This window comes from Trachurus japonicus, chromosome 12 (assembly GCF_045865225.1).
Source record: "Trachurus japonicus isolate A0001 chromosome 12, Traja_1.0".
Classification (NCBI taxonomy): domain Eukaryota; kingdom Metazoa; phylum Chordata; class Actinopteri; order Carangiformes; family Carangidae; genus Trachurus; species Trachurus japonicus.
In genome coordinates, this window is record NC_140918.1 from 7,462,030 (window position 1) to 7,489,712 (window position 27,683).

Here is a 27,683-nt window from a genome sequence, read left to right on the forward strand (position 1 = left end):
ATTGTGTTGCTATGTGCTATGTCACCTCTGTATGTCATCGCTCCACCACTGTCAGCAGAGGAATCACCCAGTACACAGATATTATGAACTCCCCTCGAGTCGATTGCGTGCGTTGTGTATGTGTGTGTGTGTGTGTGTGTGTGTGTGTGTGTGTCTTCCGCATCTCCCGGGACCGTCGACGGCGCGTAGATGGCGCGGAGGGGAGGACGGAGACAAAACGAGTGATAGATGGCGCGGCGAAGGAAACGGTGTGGAAGAGAATGCTGCGTCAAGCAAGTCGAGCGGCCGGCCATCGATTTAATCTTGTGCGCTCTCCTGATTCGGCCGTGTCACGGAGAGATTGAAAAGCCTAAGTGGACGTGGGGGCTGTGTTCACTCACCTGAGCACACACTGCGCTGATAATCCCTCCCCCCTTGCAATGAACCCTAAAAGCGGGCCTGAAACAGTGGACCCCCCGGACCAAATGGAACAGGAGGAAGGAGGGGAGCGGGGGCTCTCGAAACATCACAAGACACGGGGCGGCGAGACAGCTGTTTCAGGTCTGCTAACAAGCAGCTAAATCCACTAGAGGGGCCGGTCTATCGATTTACGCCCCGGCTTGGAGGAGTCACAAAGCTTGTGCAATTGGATCCTTTGTATCCAATGAATTCTGCCTCAGATATCTACAGAGATCCCCTCGGCTCAGAGACCATCGATTGAGCTAAAGAGATTTTTATCTAATGAATATTCTAATTGCTGTCATATGAAACGCCGGCTGCTAACTGTATGAGGAATGTGTGTTTGAATAGATTTGATAGATCCTAATAAAGCAGCGGGATTAAGCTGTGGGCTGATGTTTATGTAGAGCAGAGGGAAATTGATATTGATCCCAGGGGCCATCCCTTGATTTCTCTGCGTTAACATGGCGCTCCCTCCCTCGTTTGTTCCTTTCTATTCCTTCGCCGGCTCGTCTCCTGCCCCCCCTGTACGGAGCGCGCAACAAATGTCACCAAATAATCTTTAATTAAAAGAGAATTTGTCCGTGAATCAGATTCAATTTAAATTATCACATTTTGACATTTAGCCCGCTCACATTGCATTGTGGGATCAGTCGATGTTTGGGATTAGTCATAATCCCGGGTATTTGCTGAATACATTCATTAATGGAGAAACGTGTTCAGACAAGTGTGCACGCTTCTGCTGACTTACAGTGCTTTGGGATTGACGCACACATGAACACACACACACATGCATACATACACTGCCTCGCTCAATAAACCAGGTCTCAGTCCTCCTGCATATTATACGCTGATGCCACGTGCACGCCGGGGTGGACGCACGTGCACACTCCTGACAAGCTGCATAAGCAGGAGCCACGCAGGGTCGACGCGCCATGTTTTTTAAGATTAAGTGGCAGCTTCACCTTGACCCGCCCCGACCTCTCTCTGTTCCCTTTTACCATAGATCGTCCGGGCCAAATCAAAACTGTATTAATTTAACCACCGTGTTGTGTGTTGATCATAACAGCCTCCTATTTTCCTGTAGATAGCTGCTGCCATATTTAATCACCATCACTTCACCGTCCTCACACCATTTCTCATCAGATCCATTAGCAGATAAAACAGTTCCATTCCTGACGACTCGATATAGCCGCGCAATGTCAAAGCTGAACTAAACTCCCCGGCGATGCCACCTGCGTCAGGCCCAAAGCTTGTTTAACTGCCTACTCTTACAAATTAGTTGCTGTTTCAGGGCTCTGAATCGGCCGCGTGATGAGCCAGGATGAGCAGGCTTTGCATGGCATTATCCAAACGTTGCTTAAGCATCGATTCATTCAGGGCGTTAAGAGTAACACCACCGCTGCTTCACTTTCACAGAGCTACACACACATATGTGGGGAGAGCTGTCCAGTATAGTATTTCAACCCTGCTCTTCTCCTAAGATGCACACACTGAGGGTGTGTGTGTGTGTGTGTGTGTGTGTGTGTGTGTGTGTGATGGGAGAGTGAGAGGTGGTGGTTGTGTGTGTGAGGGGCTCAGGCTGCAGGCTGTCAAGGTCTTCTAATTGAGGTGTTATTGCCTCTGATGTGGGCTCTGGCAGCAGGTTTATAGTGGTCTTAACCCGTTAATTAAAGTCCAGTAGGATTCACTAATGAGGAGCGAGGTGGCTCCTGCATGCGTGAGGCTGTGCAATAAGACGTGATCCTCACCGAGTCCGTACGGACAGCTGACGGCACCGCCCCCTCCTTATGGCGCCCGTATACTGTCGCCTTCTCAGCTACAGCTACTTTTTTTTTTTTTTCCTGGGCTCCCTCTTTCCTGCGTCTCGGCACCTCGTTGTGCTGATGAAGCAAAGCCGGGCTCGACTCGGCTCGGCTGAGTAGCCCCGCAACACTCTGAGACACTGAGCAATGAATCTCCCCGTCTTATTTTTTGTTTGTCATGAGTATTTGTACGGTGTGCACAAATAATCAGGTTACATAAGGGAAGAATCTGGGACACTGTGCAGAGGATGTGCCACGAGGTGCTGAGCTGAGCACGCCCTGCTCGCTCCCTCGCTCTTGCTCCCTCACTTGCTCATTTGCCTGGTAATCTGAAGTGAAGCGTCGTTTGTATGACAACAGCAAAGAGACGGTGTTGACATACTTTTGCCATGTCCATCTGAGCTTGACAAATGAGGGTATTCAGCCTTAAAAGATCTCAATTCTTGTTGTTTTGCTACTTTTCTCTGTTTTCTTTAAAGATTCATCAGGAATCCTTGGCACAGTACACTGCAACTCTTCACTTATTAAGGGGGAAAATGGGGAAATTGTTCATTAGTGATGTATTGCACAGCGGAGCGTTGCTTTCATCCGCCCTGCTCTGCGGAAATCATATATATCCTTCTGTCACCAGCTTGTTAGATGTTTTTCTTTTTCTTTTTTTGCGGCTAAATATTTCTTGTCCCATTAAAAAATCCGTGTCTGACATGCCCAGCGGCGGACTATACAAACACAACCTTTACCTCAACTTTGTTCCCCCTGTTTATTATTCATGTTGTCTTGATCACATGCCATTCACTTCAGAGCTGTTTGGGGCCGGATCACAAATTGGCCATTCCACTCGGATTACTTTACCTGGGCAGTTAAAAGTAGCGTTTGATGAGCTCCACTGGGACGGAGGGAAGGAGAGCAGGGGCCGGCCGGGGCCCCGGTGCTTTGAACCAACTGGTCGTCTGCTCGCTGAAGCAAATGAGAGATGAGGTGAGAGGATGGTGCTCGGTGCAGGAGGAGGCGCCGGATAAAGTTTTTTCTAACTTCGCTGCATTTTTCAGGTGGCCATTAACACCGTCCCCCTTTTGACACGTTGCGAGCACGCAGGGTGACACGGAAAAGCACTGCACAGGTGTTTGATCGTCATGAATCTTTCATGTCATACAACCACGGATGGACTTTTGGCCAATATCCATTTTTTTCCTCTGCCCTGCAGTCCCTGGAGGTTCTTTAAACTCTTATTTTGAAATTCTATTCAGGAGTAATGTCATGAGACATGAGACAGTCATTACTGGAGAGCGGGTGGAGGATTATGTGGACCATCTTTTCTGCTGCGTCTTCTTAATTCTCCAGAGGGGAAGAAGAAGGAAAGTGAAACTCGTGTCGCTGAGTCTGAGTCAGACTGATTGTGGCAGGAGTGAACATCTTCCCATCATGCAGCAGACTGAGCCGTTCAGACGATGGCGACGTCCTTTGAAAGCGTCGTCGGATCTTGGAAACTCTTAATCTCCTCTGTAAAGCTGGAGGTGAGACTGTGCTGCAATCACAGTGTCACAGGTTGAACGGTGATACGTTCTTACACTTGCAAGCTTTGTTTTTTTTCCTTTTTTTTGTGTGCTTGATGTCCTCCAGTTTGATGGATGCAGTCTGGCACAATGTGCTCACTCATCAGAAAGACAATATCCAGCAGACAGGAAGTTCTGGCTGAGCTGTCAAAATAAAATATAAAGGCAGAACACACTACAATATTAACCACTGACGGCTGTCTCATTCATACCATAATATGTATGAGTATGCTACTCATGCTTATGAGATAATGTAATGCTAGAAACACGTGACATATTTCATAAAGATACTAAATAAGCAGAGGTAGATAGATGTTCTACCTGTAAACCTTCCAGTCCTTATATTAGCCCTTCATATATAGTTATTATAGGTGTATTATAATATCCTTATTCCACTTGTTTATTGTTAATCAATGAAGCATGCCATTATCATTATGCTATTATGCAATATTATTGGCACTATGGCTATCACGCTAGCATGCCAATAATAGTGCTTCTGTATTACATATACATATTAGATGGAAATGTAGTATGCTAACTGAAAAATCAGGCCAGAAATTGAATTTATAAAGTCAACCTAGTGTCATCTTTACATCCTGCATCAGTTATGAAACTTAAATAAAACACAGCAGCCACCGCGGCTTAATGATGTTAAATATTTCATGCAGTAAGAAACGTAACGCCGCCTTCATCACATATGAAGACACACATTGCTACATTTAATCACCAGCTCTCCAGCACAACGACATCTATTTTTTAAAGCGGCACACTGAGAAACAAAACACTGATCTCTGCGGGAGATCCTGTCGTATGCAGCTACAACATGAGAGTGAGGTCAATGAGACTCTGATCATCTGAAGGAACATATCGGTCGCTTATATCGCTGATAAACAAACACCAATGCCAGCAGTGTGGGGTAAAGACTTTTAAAAATGTTTGAACTAAAGAAAAAGAGACCAGTGACATGCAGCTGAGAGGAGGGAGGAGAAAAAAAAAGCTTCAAGTGTATCACCCTCATAATCAACCTTGTACATAATGACAGATGATTAATGATATTAATACAGCAGCCGTGTGCTTAGTCATTTGCAGGATATTAACTTTTTTATTGAATCTCATTTTGCCCCTGCCAAACATTTAATAATAAAATGACAAAACAGCACTGTTTTAAAATAAAGTTGGGGGCTCTAAACCTTTTCTCACATCTGGCCGCACAGCAGTAATTTATTCATAAATCCATTCAATAATAAAAATCCCACTTTCATTTGTGGTCATGTTAAAGTTCTGCAGAAGGCGTGGAGGAGGGAAAATGTGAGAAAAGGAGTGAGAGAAGGTTTTTTTTTTTTTAAAGAGGATTTTACTTATTTATCGACTCCCCCACTCCCCACACCCCCGCCCACTCCACAAGAGTACACTCACATTAGAGTGAGCTGTCAGGTTGCCAGTGTGATTGCAGCCGAGATTGTATACACCACACAATGCCTTTAATTATGTCGCTGTCTCTCCTCTGTCAGAAAAGACAAAATGGATCAGAGGCTATATGGGTACGAGTAAGTAAGCAATTATCTTCTTTTGTCTGCGATCACTGTCAGTCAGCGGCGGCTCGCTCTCCACGCCGAGCGCGCTGGTAGATGAGGTAATAATGGTGCTGCATATAACCTGTCAATAAGGCCTCTCTGTACCTGTGTCATTACTCTGTGGTGACTGGATTGGTGAAAGTGATCCGAGAGTCTTGGTGCAATCAGATATCACTCCCCCAGCAGACGATGAAACAGTGAAACACAGTCAAGTGGCCTCTAGAAGAACAGGTTAGATGTTATGGATAATAGTTTGACATCAAATACATGTGCTTTATGGCGCTTTTCTAGCCTCGTAAACAGTGGTGTAGTGGTCCCTGGAGAAGTGGGTATACTCTAAATTTTCATCGTTATTTAACCTCACCTGTGAATTTCCAGCCTCTCCTCCATCTCCTTCTCTACCTCATCCAGCTTCTCCTCTACCTCTTCCTGCCTCTCCTCCTTCATCTGTTCTAGCCTCTCCTCCTCTACCTCCTATGGTCTCTCCTTCTCCATCTACTCCAGCCTCTCTACTGTCTGTCACCTGACAAAAATATGTTGATGCATGACATATGAACAGATACATTAGGGATACAATAGAGCTTGGTGGTAGGCCTACAGTTATTGCCTGAGGAAAAAAGGATTTTACTTTCACACACTTATGTGTCATTTATTCCCCCAAAATGTATAAAATTACACGAGCATCTGGAATCTGAGGTTTTTTTCTAGGCCTTTTCCTGACCAATGTTATTTATTTTTGTTTTTTAAACAGTTGCTCCCTTTCACACAAAGGATAGGCCTACATGGAAATAAGCTAGTAGTAAAAATAACTTTTTTTTAAAAAAAAGTGTTTGCCATTAAATATTGGCTTTTATTCATTATCTGTATTGTTGAGGCTCTACAGTTAGATACCATTTAAGTAACTTACACTTTCACTGATAGAGAAGTGTTTTATGTCCATTTTCCTTTTCTTTGACATCCTTATTACCAAGCACAGACCCACAGGCAGAGCACACACGCACGCACACACACACACACACACACGCGCACGCATGCAAACAAACAGACAGACAGACAGACAGACAGAAACACATGTAAATGACACCACTGATGTTAAAATCCGTCTAGCTAACGTGACCCAGGCAGAACAAAAGCCGAACATGTTGACAACTTACATTCGCGGTTGCAGATTCAAGCACCGTGACCTCCTGTCCCGTCCGACCAACGAGCAGGTAACTTTTACAAGCAGACGGAGTGACAGCGGGGACAGCCAATCACATGTACGTTAGCGAGAAACGGCAGAGCCAATCGGAGATCGATATTCAGGTTAGAGGCGGGACTTCTAGCAGAGACCGACTGTTAACCCTTTGTGCGCATCAGGGGGGATTTAGAAGTGGGTATACGCAATCCTGACTGAAAAATAAGTAGGTATACGCCGTATACCGGCGTACCCCCTCGACTACACCACTGCTCGTAAACCAGCCTCTCGCGGAAGTGCATTTCATTTCATTCCGAGGGAGAGTCTGGTCTCATCCCCATTCTAAGCGTTTGGACTGAAACCCTCAGAAGGCCGAGCCAATCAGTGTCGCCCACTGTGATTGACACAGCACGTTGGCCAATCAGGGACCGACTGGTGCAACGCCCCGTCACTACACCAACTTGCTGATTGGCTGAATGGGGTTGTCTGTCAACGCTACTACCAAAGATATTAAACCGTCTTTGCTACTACTCCCGCCCAGCTCCCGCCCAGCCCAAACACTTAGAGAGGGGATGAGGCCAGACTCTCCCGAGAAATGAAATGAAATGCATTTCCGCGAGAGGCTGGTTTACGAGGCTAGCGCTTTTCCACAAGAACTACTTAAAGGGCCAACAAGCTAAGTGTTTTCACACTACATTTCCCATGAGCCTCCACGCACACGGTGAAATTCTTGGACCGGCTCAAGACAGACAAAAGCGAAAAAATTTGCCAAGAATGTTTTCATTGGTCAAGAATGAAAGTAGTTCTGACTATAAACGGCGATTCGGCGGTGTTATCCCGTCCGCGAAACCGAAAGTAGGAAATGCTGGGTGAGCCGACCACTAAATTTTAATAACAAAATAATGATAAAGACAAAACGATATATTTATCGAAAATGGACCCAAGTGTGGTTAACGTAGATTCATCCATATTAAAGGGACAATGAGGAGTTTGTATTTGGTTATAAAAAAGTCTCATCTTAAGTCAACTAAACAGCTTTTCCACTAGGTACTTTTTTTGGTAACACCTCAGCCGAGGTTTCAAGCGAGCCGAACCGATGCTAAAATGTGACGTCAACCGACTGTCGGCCACTGATTGGCCAGAGTGTCGTCACTGGAAGAATCAAGAGCACAAGAATCCAACACATCATCAGCAGCGACCACTGCTCTGTACTATGACTGTTGTCATTCTTTCACTCGAGTTAAAAAGCTGCTGTGAGTAAAAACCACACTGTTATCTGTCGACAAGGTGCAGACGAGTGTGTTTGGTGGACGACGAGAGGATCTACTGTAAAAAAGAGAGCGACTGTAGCAGCAGTGCTAAGATGACCCATGTTGAGGAGGCACTATGAAGTACTCAGTTGACCTGAGTCGAGTCGAGTCAGTCCGAGTAGAGCTGTAAGTGTGTACTGGAAAAGAGCCATTTGAGTTTTCTGCAAGTTGGACGTACTTAGACACACAATAGTTTTGTTTTTTAAAGTTATAATCCTCCAAACTTTGGTCCTGATTGACAGAGTAGAACTCATGGTTTCCTGTTGCAACATGAAGTGAGGTTTATTAGTGAATTTTTGTTGGCAGCCCAACAAGCTTGTGTTGTTTGAATAACATAAAATCTCTCAATAATTGGCTTCTTCCCATCACGAGCAGCCGCTCTGAGCAGCGGGGTCAGTGGAGGAGCCGGTTACCTTCCTGAGAAGCTGCTGCTGCTGCCGCTGCTGCTTCCTGCTTTTCTTCTCTTTGCAATATTTAAAACTGATCCTCTGTCAACCAAAAAGCAGAAAAGATCTTGTTGTGTTGATGAATGTTTGATGACCGTTTCTCTGTCAGCAGTAACCTCAGTGTCACAAACATCACGTTGTTCTGTTGTTGCCTCAATATTTTTGCCAGCTGCATGTTTCCGCAGCAGCAGCAGGAAGTGTGGAGTTTGTCTAAGAGTTAACAACTAAAGGAAAGTGAAGTGAACAGTAAACACTGATAAAGGCTGATAAAACTTCCTGTGAGTCAGTCCTCCATAGAAACCACGTATGTTCATTAATGTGCGTTTCTATGGTCTTATTAGGGCTTCTGTTTGATTTTGTTCTTGTTAGCTTTCACATACAGCGGGGAAAATAAGTATTTGATCCCCTGCTGATTTTGTAGGTTTGCTCCCCCACAAAGAAATGGACAGATATTTATTTTATGGCAAGTTTATTTTAACAAAAAGAGACAGAATATCAAGAAAACATCCAGAAATAATATCATCATATAAAAGTTATAGATTGATTTACATTTTATAAAGTGAAATAAGGGCAAAATAGGATGTGATTTACATTTTATCAAGTGAAATAAGGGCAAAATAGGATGTGATAGGGTACATTTATAACAACCTTGTGCAGATAGATAGATAGATAGATAGATAGATAGATAGATAGATAGATAGATAGATAGATAGATAGATAGATAGATAAAGCCTACTTTAGTGATCCCAAGATGGGAACTATACAACTAATGACTATAGGCCCAACCCATTTCAAGTAGACAGATGTGTACTTCATATGTCCATCCACATACAGTATGATTGGCTGTTTTATATTTTCTTTGTCTCCTTGTGATCTTATTTAAATGTGCACTAGTAACCGGTATGAATACAGTGCAGGGACAGTGGGTGAGTGTGACGGTTTGTTTGAAACTGTTCTACTTTAATCTACACAGGAGATCAGGTGACATATAAATCACAATCTTTCTCTTACTGTGTTTCCAAACTGTCACTTTACTGTAACACACCAACATTTGTATTTCGATTTAAATTGCTACTGTCCATCATCGATGCCCGGTCTCTGAAAAGTGGAGTCACAAGTTTGAGTGGATTTGGGGGGGATTATCCCTGCTCTCTGTGCTGATGTACACGAGGCTAAAGCTTATTTGTCATATTTTTTTTTAGTTTACACTCCTCATTTCTTTTGAGCAGGAAAAAAGTCTCTGACACGCCGAATATGAAAGGCGCATTCAGACGTCTGCTGCGTTTATTCAGATGAGTTTGTTTCCTTCCTAATATTAATGTATATGAGCAAAACTTAGTTCGCGGTGGCTGATGGGATAGAGACGGGAGACTGTTTTTGTCAGTTTGACATCCAGGTAACCCACTTTTGCTTCAGCATGTTTACTCTTTGATTATTGGGAGAGCTGAGGGAAGCAGTGTCTCCCGCCTGCCAAAACCAGGCTGGCGAGCTGTCACAACACCGATGAAGACGCACACACCACCTGGGTGTTTGTAGGTGGTGCGCAGTCACAGACACACACTGTACACGGCTTGTTTGTGCACATGTTCACACGCACTCTGTATCTTCTTTAAAAAGAAAATTGGTGGTTTGTTTTCGCACATAAAGATATATTTTCTTCTTGTGGTGCTTTTAGAAAAACACTGTACATGTCAAGGAATTAAGATGAAAACAAAACAGCAAATTCACACCAGAGTTTCTAATACAAAACTATTAAAGGTCCTGAAACTGCAATTAAATATTTTCCATCACACATACAGTATCAGTTTCTGTTCAAAGGTTAAAGGTCGTGTAGTTCACACTTCTTCAGTAGAAAACCCCATGTATCTCCATCATAGTGAAGCTTTTATCTTCTCTCTGGAGCTTTAGCAGCAACAGGTGTTGTGAGCCAATGGGAAGAGAGGAGACTCTGACACTCTCCTCTGATTGGCCAATTGTTGTGTGAGTGGTCAAATGAAAATGTAGCAGATGTAAGAGAGGAACCAAATCCTGAGAGATTTAATTGAATGGTCTCTTGGTGGGCGGGGTCAGGGGCTTTGTTGTGACATCACAAAAGTCAGGAAGTCCTGTCAGCCTGTTTTAAGGCTCAGTTTCTGAATACAGGTTGTGTGTGTGTTTCTCTGTGGACTGTGGTTTTCATATTTCCACAGTATTAATACAGAACCTTGAGATGCTTTACAATTGAAAACAACATTGACATCTACCTCATACAATATCTAACCTTTAATAAGAGACAGAATAACAGAATATCTTCACTGCATCACTTACATATTTGCAATGGCCACTGTGCTTTATTTTCCATTAATTCAACATTTTTGCAAGTATAATAAGTGAATAAAAAGCGGAGAAGAGCAGGAAGGGTTGCAGTCTTCCCCTCAGCTTCCTCTGCATCTGCCCCCAACAACCTTCACCAGGAGAACAGCTCTGTTCGTTTGCCTGAGAGACAAAACCCAGGACCGGAAAGTGTAAAAAGTTTAAGGCAACTCAGACGAGCGTATCGACATAGCGAGCTCCTCAGATCCTCTCTTTTCTCCCAGATGTGTCAAAGTGTCAAATGTGCTAGCAGGCATGTTATACAAAATGTTGTAGCATTACTATTAATACACCTAAAATGTAAAATAACCAAAAAACCTTTCAGAAGACGGAGCAAAAAGAATCAGGCATCAACCCTGTCTCTTTTGTTCGCGCTTTGCACTTTGATAATCTGGTTTCATTTCCATTTCACTAATGTTAAAGCAGCACAAGTCTGATGCCATACGCCCACACACACACACACACACACACACACACACACACACACACACACAATATCCCTGCTCTTAGATACACAGGATAAATCTTGATGGGAAGTGCTGTGCTTTCCCCTCCTCCTCCTCTCCACCATCCAGGTGTCTTTAAACAAGGCTCCTAGCCCCCCACTGCCTCAGTGAAGCTGCTGTCCAACAGATAAGAGCTTGGTCGCACTGAGCATGCGTGTGCGTGTGTGCATGTTTGTGTAACTTTGAGTGTGAAGCGGGGCATTGCTGATAAAGTGAAACGAAGTCGACTTTTTTTTTCTTTTTGACATTTTTCCTGCTTCGTTTAAGCAAAAATTCATTGAATCAACACAGGAAATGAACCCCCCAACCTCAGACAATGTGGCTGCCTGAGTGTGAAATAGTTCATCAGAGCAAAGAGTCAACATTTGTCTGGTCTTGTTTTGATTGGACAACACTTGACATGTGTGTGTAACTGCCTTTGCCTGCCAGTGCTTCAGTTGTGCCGCACACATTATACAAGTGTGTGTGTGTGTGTGTCTGTGTGTGTGTTGTGTCCTGAGATGACAGATGAGAGGTTTGCATCAATATTTGAACAAAGCGCTCTGGCATCTCTTTCTGTCGAGGCCGTGCTGTTTTTAAGAGGCAGTAGAAAATGTCTCGCTTGTGTGCGCGTGTGTGTGTGAGACTCTCGTTACAAAGAAATTACAAGTTAAAGTAGATTTGGAGCTCCGGGCTCCTCCGCAGTCAAACTCAAGTCGCTGTCTCTCCGAGAGACTCGCCTCAGGACAGGGAGGAGGAGGAGGAGGAGAGGAAGAACCAGGAAGGAGGCAGAGAACCTGGCTGTTTCCTGGTTACCACCACTTCGGATTCAATCCAATATTTTGGAATATTGTAGCTGCTCTGAGGTCAGATTTCTTGAGCAGTTCCTGGGCACTTCATCACCTGTTGGAGCTGCAGGCTGCTGTGTTTTGATGTGGTTCAGTCACGGGTAGTATAAGCCGCGTTTCCACTACGTGGTACCGGCTCTACTCAACTCGTCTCAACTAGGCTCTGGTAGCCTACCAGGTACTATTCTAGAGAGCGTTTCCATTACAGGATAGTACCGCCTTTAGAGTAGCCGGTCGACAGCGCTTAACAAAATAAAAAGGAAACTAAGCAGGATTTCTGAGTAATTGTGTTGTCCTAATCGTATATGTTATGTAACGTTATCCACCGCTCCGTATTTATTTTTTGCTGGCTTCATTGTAAACAAATGCACATGGCCAGGCGGAGGGGTAGCAAAACAGCGGAAAGGCGACCAGACTTGCATAGTTTGTTCATTTTAAAGTATATATTTTTCGGCTTTTTGCCTTTATTTGATTGTGATGACAGTAGAGATAGACAGGAAATGGGGAGGCAGAGAGAGGGGGAATGACACGCAGGAAAGGTCTGCCCGACGCGGGATACGAACCGGGGACGCCTGCGGCGAGGACTTTAGCCTCTACATGGGGCGGCCGCTCTACCCACTGCGCCACGCACCGCCCCATAGTTTGTTCATTTTAAAACATTTATTTATTGAAATGTGGTGATATCTGATGACCCACGGCCGCTGGTGACGACTCTCTGACCAATCAGCGGTCTGCAATGTTTACACGTCACATTTTAGTACCACTTCTCCCGTTTTGGAACCGTGGCCGAGCAGGTATTAAAAATGTAGAACTGGGTACCAGATTCCAGGTACTTTTATGTAATGAAAACACAAAAAGGCCAAGTCGAGTCAAGTCGAGTCGAGTCGAGTCGAGCCGGTACTATGTAGTGGAAACGCGGCTATAGTGTCTGAAAAACACTGAAGACAGTCAGGCTTTTTTCACGTGTCGCCACATTTGCTGTTGTGTAACTTGAGAGATCAAGAAATCCCACCCAGGCCTGTCTGTCCTCCCCCCGTGGCGAACTTGTCATTCAGAAATCTCTGCAGATGGAGAGAGGAGCTGCATATGTGTGGCTATCTATGAGTGAGAGAGTGAGTTAGTCTGTGTGTGTGTGGGTTGCGGTCCACCAGTGGGCCAACGTCAGCCGTGGAGCCAAAAACAAGTAACTTCATCATGTTAATGAACATTTCCTGAAAATGTGGAACTATTCATTTTTATTTTTTGTTGTCTTCCGTGCACTTGGATGATCTGAGCAGATGCTCCCCCAGCGCCTCGCACTATCTTCAACACCCACCTATCATCTGCTTCAGCAGTCTCCCTCCACCCCCACCTCCTCTGCTGTAGCTTCACCTCTTATCCTCCATCTCAACCGTCCATCTGCTGCGTGGATCTGCGTCAGCGCCGTCTATGGAGGAGACGCCACCTCACACACACACACACACACACACACACACACACACACCGGGCGTATATCATTAATACAGTGCTGACCGATGCCAGGCTGTATTTATTCATATATTTACACAGGCGCGTTAGCCTCCGAGTCGCTGTTGTTTACACAAAGGCAGTGACACAAAGCGGCGAGGAAAAAAACCCCATAAAACTGAAAACTAGCCTGCGCCTCGCTCCTCAAACCTGTTACTGAAATGTCAATGTGGAGAAGTAATTAACAAATAATCATGTCACTGGCTTTTAATTAAAAAATGATGAATTAATTAGTATATTTGTTTGTTAATTCATGGCTGAGCAGCTGCTTCTGTTTTAAAAATAGCAAATGTCTCGTGTATGAAAGCAGTTGAATAACTTCTACGTCCTTTTCTTCTACTGTCCAGTCTTTTTTCAGATGTTTATCTTCCCCATAAAATAAAAATCCACGACGTCTTTTAGTCGGTAATATTTAAAAACTGGAGTTCTGCTCAATATTAAAGGATGGCCCAGTTTCTTATTATGGGAGAATAATTCTGAAAATGAGATATGCAGTAAAATGTTTTGGGCTTGGAGCCACTGATTATTGGGTAACACATTAAGGCAATGTTGCATTTTATTAAAGCCATATTTTCTCCTCCTCTCTCTGTTTTTTTGCTCCTTTTCTTTCATGCAAACAGACACAAAGCGCTGCCTCCTCTCTGTTTCCTGGTGACTTGCATGCAGCAGCTCCAGTTGAGAGGGTCGGTCATTCAGTCAGTGGTGCCTCACACCTGTCGGAGGTTTGAAATCAGAAATAAAAATCGGTTGTGTGCCATTGTGACAGTGGCTGTTTTGAATTCAGCCCAGTTCAGTGGACGCCATTCATGGGGAGCACTCGGATATGGCAACACAAAAGGGACACAAATGAGTAAACTTGTATTAAAAAACCAGCAAAGCGTAGAACGGAGGTGGAGGTGCTGCTGCTGCTGCTGTGTTGACCCAGCTTTATTCATCTCCATTATAAGTCGTGTTGCTTTTCAGTGTGTCAATAGCAATGATCAGACCTGTTTACCCACGTCAGGCTTTAGTGCACAACTATGTCAACAGCAGGTACAGTATCTAGCAGCAGAGACATGAGCAGATACAGGAAGTCTAATCCTCTGCACCACATATTCAGCCCTGAACGTGATTAAAAACACAGAAACAAAGGCGACACATCCTAAAATCTTCCTAAAAATCTGCGGCGGCTGATTCTAATCCTGCAGAGACTTGACAACCCTGTTAGACAGGCGACACAAGCCGCAGTTGTTTCACAAGCAATGACCCATATTAACCCGGTACTAATTGTTTTGTGCAAATTGTCAAAAGGCCATCAGATTTGAACTTGTGTTCAACAGCCCATGTCAAACAAAGTGTGTGTATAATGTGTGTGTGTGTGTGTTAAAGAGGTATTGTAATGACTTCCTGTAAAGTGCAGCAGAGGCAAAAGGTCCAGGTTCAGAAGGCAACAGCTGCTTGAACAAAGTAGGATCCTCGTGCAATCAATTCTGCATCCCAGGAAGTGGAGGTGTTCGCCATATGGGAGCCGTTCACAGTGTGTGTGTGTGTGTGTGCTGTGTGTGTGTGTGCAGGATGTGGGATGCGTCACATGCAGGCTTGTCATTTGAGGCTTGTGTTGAGACATCAGGTGGTGGGTTGAGCAGAGCGGAGCTGCACCAAGGGCACTTGTTTTTTTTTTGATATTGGACGAGCGGAATCAGCAGATGGATGAAAACTTTATGGAGCTCACAGCGAAAAGAGAGAATAAGAGTTAAATATTAATAGCAACCTCGGCTCACTTTGAAGGATAGCACCTGAGAAACTCTCGCTCTGTCTCTTCACCAGTGACTCGGCACCGCTCTGTTGTCCTGCGAGATCCACCGGCATTTTTCCTTTGATCCGAGCAGGACTGGGCATCAGGGGGCGGAGCCAAACTCTGTAAACAATCAAACTTTAGACGCTGAAAATGAAACCGTCAAACAACTGAGAGAGTTAGCTAAGTTAGCTGGTAGCTAAAGGAGCTGTATTGATTTAGAGAAAGACTGAGGAGAAACTGAAAAAGATTCAGGGCTTCTGGGAAAAGTATCTGGAGCAGGATAAGATAAGCTGCTGATCGTCATGGGCAAACTCACCCTGGCATGGGATTTACTTTTCAGGTGAATCAATCTGGGGCGGGATTCACCAATATGTTCTTAAGAGAGATCTTAAGAAATGTCTTAAGATCTAAAATTAAGAAGTTCCTAGGAAAGTTCTTGAGTGCAATTCTCTTAAAATACGTCACTGCATTTCATTGCATGCACCAACAAACAACATATAGTTTGCATCTTAACCGTCAGTCACTCACTAATCATGGAGAAGGACAAAAAGAGATGCAGAAACTTTTCAAGGCAGGAGCTTGATGTTATGGTTGATGAAACTAATGTACAAAGAAAATTAATAATATGGGAATTACAGCGGAAAATGCAAGAGGGTGGGCCAAAGTGGCTGAAGCTGTGTCAGCGGTGGGAGAGACCCTGAGGGACGGTCCAGGCATTAAGAAGAAGTGGACAGACTTCAAGTCCGAGGTAAAGAAGAAGGGAGCTTAACAGGCTCTTTGTGTAATTAATGACAAATTATAGTATTTACTTAAACTATTAGTCTAAACTTTGTTGAAAAAGGTGATATTAGAGGCTTACCTATTCACCATAGGAATTTTAAGACTGAGAACAAATTTGAGAACTTACCTAAAAAATACCTAAGAACTTTTTTTGGAGAAGATGACTTCTTCCCTTTTTCTTATTAAGACTGAAGTTAAGAAAAAATGACACTGAAGACTATTTTTTTTCTTAAGAAGGTTTTGTGAATCTGGCCCCAGATCTCTTTATTAATAGGTGCTATGTTTAAATAGCCATGTAGTTCTACTATACAGTAATTCAACACCTGCTACATAAAGCAGGTGGACAATGAGGGTCAGAGTCAGTCTGCCAACAGCAGGTAGCGAGTCGACAGCACACCTGCATCATGGCCTGGACTTGCAGTATCTTGCACACCTTCCAGTCAAGACTTTCAAAATAAAACGAGAGTGCATGCAGATTGTTAAACATTGAGAGATTGAGTGATGGATGATCTTTTGTTGCCCTCTCAGCGCCCGCTCCTGGATCCAAGCCTGAGTTGTTAGAAGACACTTGGCCTTGATCTGCAGTGTGAGCTGTCAGGTGGGCAGACATGCAGGCTGATGTACAAACCGCTCTGGCTGCTTGTAAACAGAACAAAAGGCAGCAGGAGGAGAGCACACTGCTGTCACACTGGGTCTGGCTGTTTGTTTAGGTGGGAGGGGGAGGTGGTTCGAGGACCCGCAGTAGCTTCTGACCTTGATCCTACAATCTGTGAGTCGAGAAAGTCGTCCTCTCTCGGATCAGCCGGAGTTTGGAGGTGGCGGCGTGGCGGCGGGGTGGCGGTGTCTCTGCCAGGATGTGATTTTTGCCAACGTGGAGGTAGAATCTGGCCAACAGCGCCGGCCCTTTAGTCTCTCTGCAAATCACTGCGAGCGTGCTGGAGCAGCAGTCACGGTTGCTCTGTGTGTGTGAAGTAGCCCGTGCTCGCACCCAAAGGCATCACTAAATTAGTCCAGTCAGCTGGGGGCTCTTTCCCCCTCATTTCTTTTAGATTCCCACTAAAAGCTATGAATACATTGAACTGACATAAGAGACTGCACTTACCCATCGCTTTTAAATTTGAATGTGAATAGATGGAGCATTCGCTGCACTTGAGGAAATTAAAACGTCTGACTTTCCTTACAGCTGAGGCTGTGTCCACACACACACACACATACATAGGGTTGCAAAATTCTGGGAATTTTCAAAGTTGGAAAATTTCCATGGGAATTAATGGGAATATATGGGAATAAACTGGAATATATGGGAATTAATGGGAATATATGGGAATTAATGGGAACATATGGGAATAAACTGGAATATATGGGGAATAACGGGAATATATGGGAATAACAGGAATATATGGGAATAAACGGGAATAAATCCGAAATTTACAAAATTGAAGGTTGACCCTTAACAGGGAACTTGGGGGGGGGGCAAGACGAATTTCAATAAAGTTTATCTAATCTAAATCTAAAGTTTCTGGTAATTTACCGGAAATTTACTGGAAATTTTCCGCCCCTTTGCAACCCTACACACACACAGGGTGTGATTCCAGGACAAAAGTTTGTTTGTGTGTGAGACAGACAGGGAAGCAGACAGAGGAGAGGGAGAGAGAGTGTCTGATAGAGCCATCACTCAGGCCTCTGGCATTGATATCTTGTTTGGCTCTCAGACTGGGCTAGATGTTCCTGCACCCCCTTATGTGTTATTGCCGGGCCGCAGCGCCGGTTGTAGATCAGTGTGAAAACTGTGAAGCGCCGGGCGCAGCGGGTTCCTGACTGACGGCTGCTCAGCAAATTGAGCAGAGATTATAACCGGGTCCTGCATGTGCACGTCGTCCGAGGGAACATGCAGATGAAGCAATAACAGCCGTTGTTGCACATGCTGGCCTTGCTCCGAGATGTAAATGCGTGTAGGATGCTGGAATGGCAAACAGAATACCAGCAACCCCCCACCGCCACCGCCGTTGACACCATCGCCCCCCCCACGGCGCTACGATCTGCAGCCACTTCGTCTGAGCTACATCTCACATGATAACAGCAGGAGTTATCTCATTGCCATGTGTGTGCCGACCACAAGGTGCAGAGCCGGAGGGAGTCGGTGTGTGTGTGTGTGTGTGTGTGTTGGGGTGTGGGGGCTTATAGTCGCTGCACTTTGTGATCTATATTCAGCAATTTCAGGGGCAAAGTCGACGCGATGCAGCTCCCACAGACGGTTAAGTGCTTGTGTTTCCCCCTTGAGTCGCATGTCCCACCACCAGCCTGAGGTTAAATCACACCAGAGTTCCCTTTCCAGTGTCTCTCCTAATCTGTCTGCTGCAATCCTATCCACCTGCTAAATAAAGCATGGAAAGTGAAGAGACATCTAACTCTGAGCTAAAGCCTGTGACGCTTTTACTACCTTCCTCCTCCTCCTGCTGCTGCTGCTGCTGTTGATACTCGAGGTATTAGTTGCAGCGTCATTAAATAGTCGCTAATATAATACCTGACCTATAAACAAATGAGTCATTACATGGAAGGCTGTGGCTTTGTTCGACAGCAGCTGTGTGTTTGTGTATTCATGTTCCCATCTATCATTGTCTGAATGCACACTCACGTCTCATGTTTTTGCATCTATCCAGACACAAACATGCCATGTCAATGCTCCGCGTGCAAAACAAATTGGAGCACTCTGTACAAGAAAAGCTTGCCTGGGGCTAGTCATTTTGAAATTAAAAGCATGTCTCTTTGTTCAGCAGCCTCAGTTCCAGGAACGAGGAAGAGAATGCGAATGCGTCGCACGGAGGGGAGAGAGACGAAACACCGAGCAAGTGCTGTGATTTTCACAGCCAGAGAATCACAGAGTCTTTTATCTATTCGCCTCAATCAGGAGACATCCGGCAGGAATGGTAGGAGGATTAGATTAGCTGGAGAGAGGGAGAGAGAGAAAGAGGAGAGTGGGTTCTCTAATCCTGATGGGGTTTTCAGGTACAGCCATCGCTGTGGAGAAAGCGTGCAGTGTGCAGTGGGGAGTTGAGATGGGGAAGGGGCGGGGTGCAGGACAGTTTGCCTCACTAAACCCTTCACACTTGCATGAAAGAGGTTCCAGCAAACCAGGGGATTAGTCAGAGTGTAATTACACTTGCGGGGGCTCCAGAAGTAGCAAAACGTCCGGAATACACCCCGGACTGTCAGAGGAGGACAGGGAGTAATACCTGATAAATGCTGCTGTCTGTGATTCTGCAGCTTGAATCATTTTCTCTGTTGATCAACACTCGTGTGCCTTTTTCTTGTTAACGTCCAGTGAAGTGTTTACTCCTCTAATTTCTACTGCTTTTATTCAGGGAGACAGAACCTGTCAACATGTTGGACAAAACCGTCATTAGGGGTGCAATGGTTAAACAACGTAGTTGACAAAAATCAATAACAAAGTTAGTCGGCAAGGAATTCAGTAGTCGATAATTAGTTGGTAGCGTCATTGCCCGTGTTTCTCACACTGTGGAGCTGAACTAAACGTAGCTCCTTCCAATCTCTGCTCGGAGTTGCGCAATAGTGTGTGTATTTGTGTGCATGGGGGGCTGTTTAGATGTAGCATCTTTTGACGCGACGCCGTAGCACCGTATGTGGAAGGACGTTGCCTCCAAGATGTAGAATGTGTATCATAGAAGTGAAAAACACATTACAGGACCACGACTTGTATCATCAGAACAGACATGTCTATGATTTTCAGCATCCTTTCATATTTAAAAGAGGGGGGACAGAACCTGACAGTATCCACAGTTGTTTAAATAATAGCCATTGAGTAATTCTGCACTTCATAATCCAATTAGTTGATTAACTGTTCAGTAATCAATGGATTAATCGACTATCAAAATAGTTGTTAGTTGCAGCCCTAACCATCATACATTGTTGTTACACGCTGCTCATCTTAAAGTATGTACAGTTATTACTATGAGAGGAGCTCAGACAACAGCTGCATATTTCAGCTGTCGTCCCACTGCTGCACCACTTCATAAAACCAGGATTTTTCATATTAGCGCTGAGATAACTCAACGTCTCCCAATTCCTACAGGACCTGAACACCTCCTCATCCTTTGTAGCAAACAAAAGCACTTATGACATAAATAATTTCTGAAGAAACATGAAATGTATTATTATTGTAAATATATTTTGCAGGTCTTGCAGCCTAGTTTCCTGCAAAATATCCCCTGTAGCGCTGTGTTACATCTGTGAATATTTAAAATATTTAAACACTGACGCAAATGTGGAGAAGTTCTACAAATGGTCATGACAGAGGATGGACTGTGGGGACGGGCCGGTGCTCTGTTGTTGTTGTTGTTGTTGTTGTGTTATTTCTCACACAGAGCTCCGGAAACCATTTGTTTGAGGGAGACGTCTCTGGAAGGAGTAATGGCTACCGGTCGGGTGTGTTTGCAGGGAGGTGTGGGGGGAGTGAGTGATGGTGGTGGAGGAAGCTGGGGCGAGACAGAGAGAGAGAGAGAGAGAGAGAGAGAGAGCTGGTTTTGTTGTTTTGAAGACAACGCTGCCAAGTAGATATCTTGTTTCTCTCTTTAATTCTTTAACCCTGTGTGATTTCCCAGGTGCCCGAGGTGAAGCCCTGCAGCATGGCCAGTCCGGGACGCTGCCCCACTTCCTGGAGGAGCCCGTCGACGCCTACATCGTCAAGAGCAACCCCATCAAGCTCCGGTGTCAGGCTCGGCCCGCTCTCCAGATCTTCTTCAAGTGCAACGGGGAGTGGGTCCACCAGAGCCAGCACATGTCCCAGGAGCACACCGACCTGGGGACAGGTACAGCAAAACACACATCGTCTATACAAACATATACACCCTGCAACTTAAACATGGATCCCCCTCCTGTTTAAGTGAATCTCCTGTCACTTTAAGTTATGAGCGTAGCGTTCATATCTGTGTTAGCAAGAGACGAAGTCTCCAGAATGAACTTTCCAAATGGGGCTTTATGACAAAGCCCAGGGCTGTGTCCAACCCTGCAAATATATTTTTGCCTCACTTCTTGAGCGCATACTGTGTGTCACATTTGATCTAAACTGAAATGACAACTGTTAGACCATGAAAGGCACCAACTTGTTCAATTTTAGGATTTGACTTTGAACTCTAAAAGAGTGTCTTTTTTTTCCCCTGATGCAACTTGCAGAAACGCCGTTGTTGTTGTTTAACTTCAATATGAATCCATTCAAACCACTGACATTTTTCCTTTCCTTTGTCTAAAGCTCCCGCTTTTTTATTGCATCATCCCACAATGGAGTTTTAATATCTCAATAGTTCACAGCAAATTGAATAGCAGCAGTACAAAGACTTTTCTCCCTCCATAATTATGACACTGTAATTAAAAAGACTAGGTCAAAACCTGGTAAATGTGTGGACCGTGTCATACGGGCCTGTCTGCTGCTGGCTTCACCTGTTTGACTCCTCTCTGTGCTCACACACGCAGTGTTTTCATTCATTCAGCTGAGCCCCAGTTAAAGCTGCTCTCATTTACATGTTAGTATGAAACAGTGACTGAAACGTGGCTCATTAAGGCTCCATGATAACCAGTGTCAATGTCATTTTAAAAAAAGTAATCACACACGAGTTACAAGACAAAGACTGGGCTGTGATTTCAAACATGTTTTTTAAGTTATTTTTTGACAGTGTAGAGACAATATATAGCAAAGATCCCCTTGGACAAGATTAAACCTAATGATTTGCTGTTTCTGGGGGCAGATGTGCTCTCACCACTTGACCGCCCGACTATTACCTATTTCAGACATATTTACTTTTATGTTGGAAAGATTTGTGCAAAAAAAAAAGTAGTCAGATTTGTCACAAATTGCTTTTTGGGGAAAAAACAGAACAGAGGTTTTCTAAAAACCCATGAAATATAGTGACAACATGTGGCTACACTGCTTGTTCCTGTTAAATCATTTTGAAAGACAACCAATCAAATAGAAACTCCACTACACAGCTGACAAACCAATCAAAGGTGTAAATATACCACCCACTCAACTCTATCACTCAGTCAGTCACAGATATTTACCTTTATAGGACCCGCTGGTTTATTGTGGGGCCCTCTTATTGAAAACCTTGTATGTATACATATAACCTGCAGCCAGCACTACTGACAAACCAAGTGACCTGCCCTGACCCAGCAGGTCAAATACCTGCGACTCCCAGTCATTCAGAACTGAAGAAGCCGATAGGATGAGAGGTGAAAAGCCCTCAAGTGTCGACAGCCCAGTCCTTGATTCAGACCTTTTCTCGGGTAACCATGACCTGGATGGGTGAGAGTCTAAACTCTGTGGCCTCAAGTCTGCACTTAACTTCTGATGACCGCCATCTTTTTTTTTTTTTTTTGAATTATAACTTTTCTGAAAGGTGTCAGGATGAAGGCTTCCTCAGTATCATCTCACTCCTGATGCTTCTACTTAACAGCACACCCCCTCCTCGTCAATATCTCCCTCCAAGAGTTAACAATGGAGCGCTAACATTTTACTGTCTCCGCTCTGGAGTCATAGCTCTGCTCCCATCTGGCTCTTATCACCATTCATATCAGCCTCCGTTGGGACCGATGAGAGGAAGCAGAGGCACAGACAGGGTGAGAGAATAAAAAGCAGAGCACCTTTAAAACCCCACCTGTGCTGGACTCTCATAAAGCAGCAGGCTGACCTGTGTCAGGACGTGTCCTCCTGACTCCAGGCCGATGGAGGATGAGACAAGATAGGACTGTTTTATTGGTCTCCGTTGTAACCATGCCCCTCACAAATAATATAGAAATAGATACAAGAGCAGATTGAGAAAGACTGAAGCCTGCAACATCAGGACACATTAGTCACATTAGTTGTTTTTCCCCCATGCAAGAAAGAAGAATTTGCATGAACGTACTTCAACAATTTCATATTTGAGTCATCGTGGAAGTTCTGTGTGTGCTATTCTGAGGCCTGTTTCCTGTCTGTCAACACTTCACACTGTTGCTATACCACCAGATCTCAAAGGGGAGATGACAGTGTTACAGACAGACAAGCAAAGTTTAGATTTAATGAAGGCAGAAAAAAAAACAGTCGTGCTGTTTATTCAGCATCTGTTCGACGCTGCCTCCATGAACTCGTGGCTTCATCTTCCTGGCAATACTATCTGCATCATCCCATATTAGAAACAAGTCTTTTAACCTTTAAATATTGTGTTAGATTTAAAGGAGCTGTGACAAATATTTCTCTAATCGATAACAGGATTATATAGATTTCCTCTCAGCTGTTTGAAGGAGCTTGTTTTAGTTTTCCAGATTGTGACTTCACTATTCAGGTTCAGCTGTCACTGGTCTCATCGTGTTGTTTTCTCTGGTTTTTAGAAAACAAAGGGGGAAAAAACAGTACTCAAATGCCGAACACTGAACGACAGACAGACAAAACAAGTTAGCAATTAGCTGGTGATCATATTGTAGTGGAGCCTTTAGCAGCTAAAGAGCCAGATTGTCCTCTCAGGAGTCAACACAGAAAGCTAAAAGAGCTGAAAGTGAGTGGATATTGGATTTGCATTCACAGGGAAGGACCATGAGGCACGACACAGACTGAATGGAGAGAAGGCAACTGTTTACTAAATCAACTTAAAAAGGTGGAAATATATATCAGTGTTGTTGTGCTGAGCTTGTTTCCGCCGCCCCCAAAGTGGCCGAAACATCAGTTATTGCAGGTTTAATCTACCGCGTTTGGAATGACCGCAATCCATCCCATATATCCCATTACTACCTCGGCCCAGCGGCTCGCTGTGTTTCCATCCAGCTGAGAGCGATGTCAGGGCAGCTCCGGTCCACACAGCTAATTTCACTTTCAGCTGAATACAACTTTTTTTTTTTTCCTCCTCTTTAGTAATTTTAGCAAAAATATATAAAGAGCTTTATGTTTTCACAGGCAGTGGCTCTCACTTAACAAAACCTAATGGAGCAGTGTCATAGACAGTGATATGGAGCCTTTAGTCCATATTTATAGGCAAACTGGGGACACTCTACTGTGAGTCCTTTTGTTTAGCATTAGAGGTGCATGCGATTTATGGATTATAACACAGTGTAATGTGGCTGAAAGTGGATACCAGGACATTTTTGAGTGTTAATGAGTTTTTATAATTAATGTTCATGATTCCTAATATGACATACGATATAGATACGATATGATACGATACAATGTGATATGATACAATACAATAAAATATGATACAATGTGATATGATATGATACAATCCAATGCAACAAGACAGAGCGCGATATGATACGATACAATGTGATATAATACAATACAATGCAATATGATACAATGCGTTGATACGATACGATACAATGAATACAATGTCTTACTATGTCTATAGTTTTGACTAAAGTACATTAATACACATGCATTATCTGGGGATGGTGATTGATTGATGATTTCCCAAATTGATATTCCCCATCTGATGTTTGATTCAATATTGATATCAATATATTTCACCAATTATTCAGAGAACTGATGCTGCAAATTATTTAAACTGTGTGAGTTATGTTAATACACTTTGCCACGTCAGCCATGTTTTGTGTGTTCATACAACGAGGTCACAGCTTCACACATGCACAGGAGACTGTAAAAGGCAAATATTCAAACCAATATCGATTTGAATAGGAGGATCCATTTATTAAATGTGTCTGCAGATAGGAGAACCAGTTATCTTTCAGTCATGGCTTTTGCTTCATACTTGTAACACAACCCTCCAGTTTTGCTCTGTGGTGAAGAGTCCTCATGAGGCTTCAGTATTTTTCTTGTCCGTGTCATCTGAGTGTAAATAAAGTCTCATAATCAGACACAGGAGGGAGCAAAGTGAAAACGAATGGAGCAGTTCAGGGTTTTGGCAAACAAGAAGATAAAAGCACAAAATAAGTGTGAAGAGGAGGATTCTCTGACATGATATCAAATATCTAGAGACTGTTACAGCCACACACACTCACACACATGATGAAAAATAAAGAAGTGGTGAACAAAATGTCCCCAAATGAAGCCAATAGCAGTCGATTTTTTAAGAACACTGGACCTGGCCGTGGTTTTACAGCCCACACTTGACTTGGATTTGTGTGTGTGTCTCTGTGCACGGCACGCTCCAGCAGCCTCCCTCTGAAAGTGGTAAATAACTTCAAATGTTGAAATCATCATTGCTTAACACACCATTTTCACACGGTGGAGATGTTCCTCCAAGCGTGGTGTAATTTTGAGATTCCACATCCAGCCTCCTTTCAATCTAACACTAAATCAGCATGTTGATGGCTTTTGCTTGCGGATGTTAGTCCATTATGTCTTTGTGTTTGTTTTTGTTCACGCAAATTGTAATGGCTTTGGAAAACTATAATGGAAAATATGATAGCCAGTAGCATCATTTGCTGTTTTTATTTATTTTATTTTTTTTTAATCATGTTTTTTTATGTACTGTTTTAGAGCTTTTTGAAACAAGAATAACACAAAAACTCTCCAACAGATTTTAGTGACATTGTGTTAAAACTTAACTAATGTGTAAAAAATTATATGAACACTGTGTGATGTGTCTTTTCTAAAACCTGACTAATATATAATTATTGCTGTAGGTAAAAAAAAAACTTGTCAGAGGCCCATGCAGTTTCACATCTCAACACAACATCCATTTATTCACTGTCACACGAGCAGTTTGGCTCTGAGAAATATTGAAATATTGTCCAGACATTCACAGTCCCCATGGTGTTTCACCTATAGCGCCACCAGCTGGTCAGATTTTAAAATTGTCTCCACTTTTGTTGGATGAGCTGGTTCAAAGTTGAGCAGACATACATATTTAATGCATGTGGTGAATTCTTATGATTTGGGGCCTTTCATCTAAAGCACCACAATGAGGTCACTGACATTTTTGGTTTTTGATTGAAGTGTATAACAGCTATTACCATGAAACTCGGTAAACACATTCATTCATTTTTTTTCTCCCCACTCTTGATGATTTGATTTGCGATGCCTTTTGATCAAGCTCTGATTTTCATCTGGGTCGAAGTTTGAATTTGTCAAATAGTTTGGTTTTTGACCACAGACCTGCAAAGCTGAACTCGCTGTGCTATACGGTATCTAGCAAGCTAACATGCTACGTAGATAGCATGGGAAACGCATTCTAATCATCAGCATGTCAATATGTTACCATGTTAATATTTAGATAAGATAAGATAAGCTTTATTTTTCATTTGCACAGATATTTGTGTTGCACGACAAGCTCCACAATCATCACATCTCCACATTATACAGAGTATATTTCACTCATATTATAAAAAAGAATTGCTATACAATAAATAGATCAAATTACAGCTCAAAGCAGGCCTCTTGAACCCATTTACTTAACCGTAGACTCTTAAAGCCCTTCTCTACTGAACAGTGCAGGTGCTACAGTTAGGGTTGCCACCTTTGAGTTGTGAAAATAAGGGACACTCGACCAAATGTCGGGCGGGGGGGGGCACGGGTCAAAACGCCACACTTTTCATGTAGGCCTATGTATTTTGTACACGTTCAATTTCTTGTATTAACACATATTTTAAACTGGAATGGGGGCAGGTACAGTGCACCTCATTGAGGTTATCACTTGACGTAGCTAAGGCCAGGACGGGCTAGCCTACTTGTTTGATCCAAAACATAAAGTTGCAATATCCCACTTAAATATAATAGTAATACATATTAATGCCTATAGCCTATGTGCAGTCTGTATACTGCCTGCTGCCAACATGTCATGTCAAATGTCATAAGTAAAAGTATGTTACATTAAATGTAAAAAAAAAAAAAAATTATGTTATGATCTGTATACTATCTACTACCGTAACATGTTATGTCAAAATGTCATAAGTAAAAAAATGTTACATCAAAATGTAGTATGTGTGTATGTATGTATATATATATATATATGTATGTATGTATGTATATATATATATATATATAATAATAAGAAAAGAAGAAAAAAAAAGCAAAAAGATATGTATGTATGACAAATATTCTTATTCTGTGGGTAATGGGGGCGGGACTAGATAAGCTTTTGCTTCTCCCGCTTTTCCCTTTCGGCCATGTATTGTATTATTTGATGATGAAGTGTGATGATGATGATTTAAATTGACATGCCCGAAATAAACAAATTGATTGATTGATTGATTGATTGAAGAGGCTGTCACATGTTACACATGTAATGATTCCTCACAACAGCCTAATAGGCTTTATGCACAGCTCCACTACTTCCTGAACATTTAAACAAGTTCCTTTATTTCCTGTATGTATTATTGGACAAACTGATTAATCCAGGTGTGTCTGACCTCAATAGTCAGAGAGCTGGCCAGCTTAATGGGAGGACTGGGTGGTTTAAGTTCAGGAAGTTTAAAGCCTATTATTAACAGTGATTTACCATGGTTTGAAACGTATGCAAATCAAATAAAAATGCATCTGCACAAAATGATCAGAAATAACACTGTGCTAATGTTCAGACCAGTTCAAGACCAGCGGCATAGGCTACCAGCAACAGCAGGTCAGACGAATAAACAGCACCCACTGAGTTAGTTTGCTTTTGTTTATGTAATAATAATAATATAAAATAGG

General features: G+C 43.3%; 1 protein-coding gene across 1 annotated transcript in view; it reads left to right on the plus strand.

Moving 5' to 3' along the window:
* Positions 1–27,683, plus strand: part of LOC146977016 (netrin receptor UNC5D-like) — a 184,858-nt gene that overhangs the window by 87,809 nt on the left and 69,366 nt on the right. Inside the window, exon 2 of the mRNA XM_085792877.1 lies at positions 20,671–20,877. Within this exon, the coding sequence (XP_085649003.1) occupies positions 20,671–20,877 (207 nt within the window). The remainder of the gene's footprint in view (positions 1–20,670; positions 20,878–27,683) is intronic.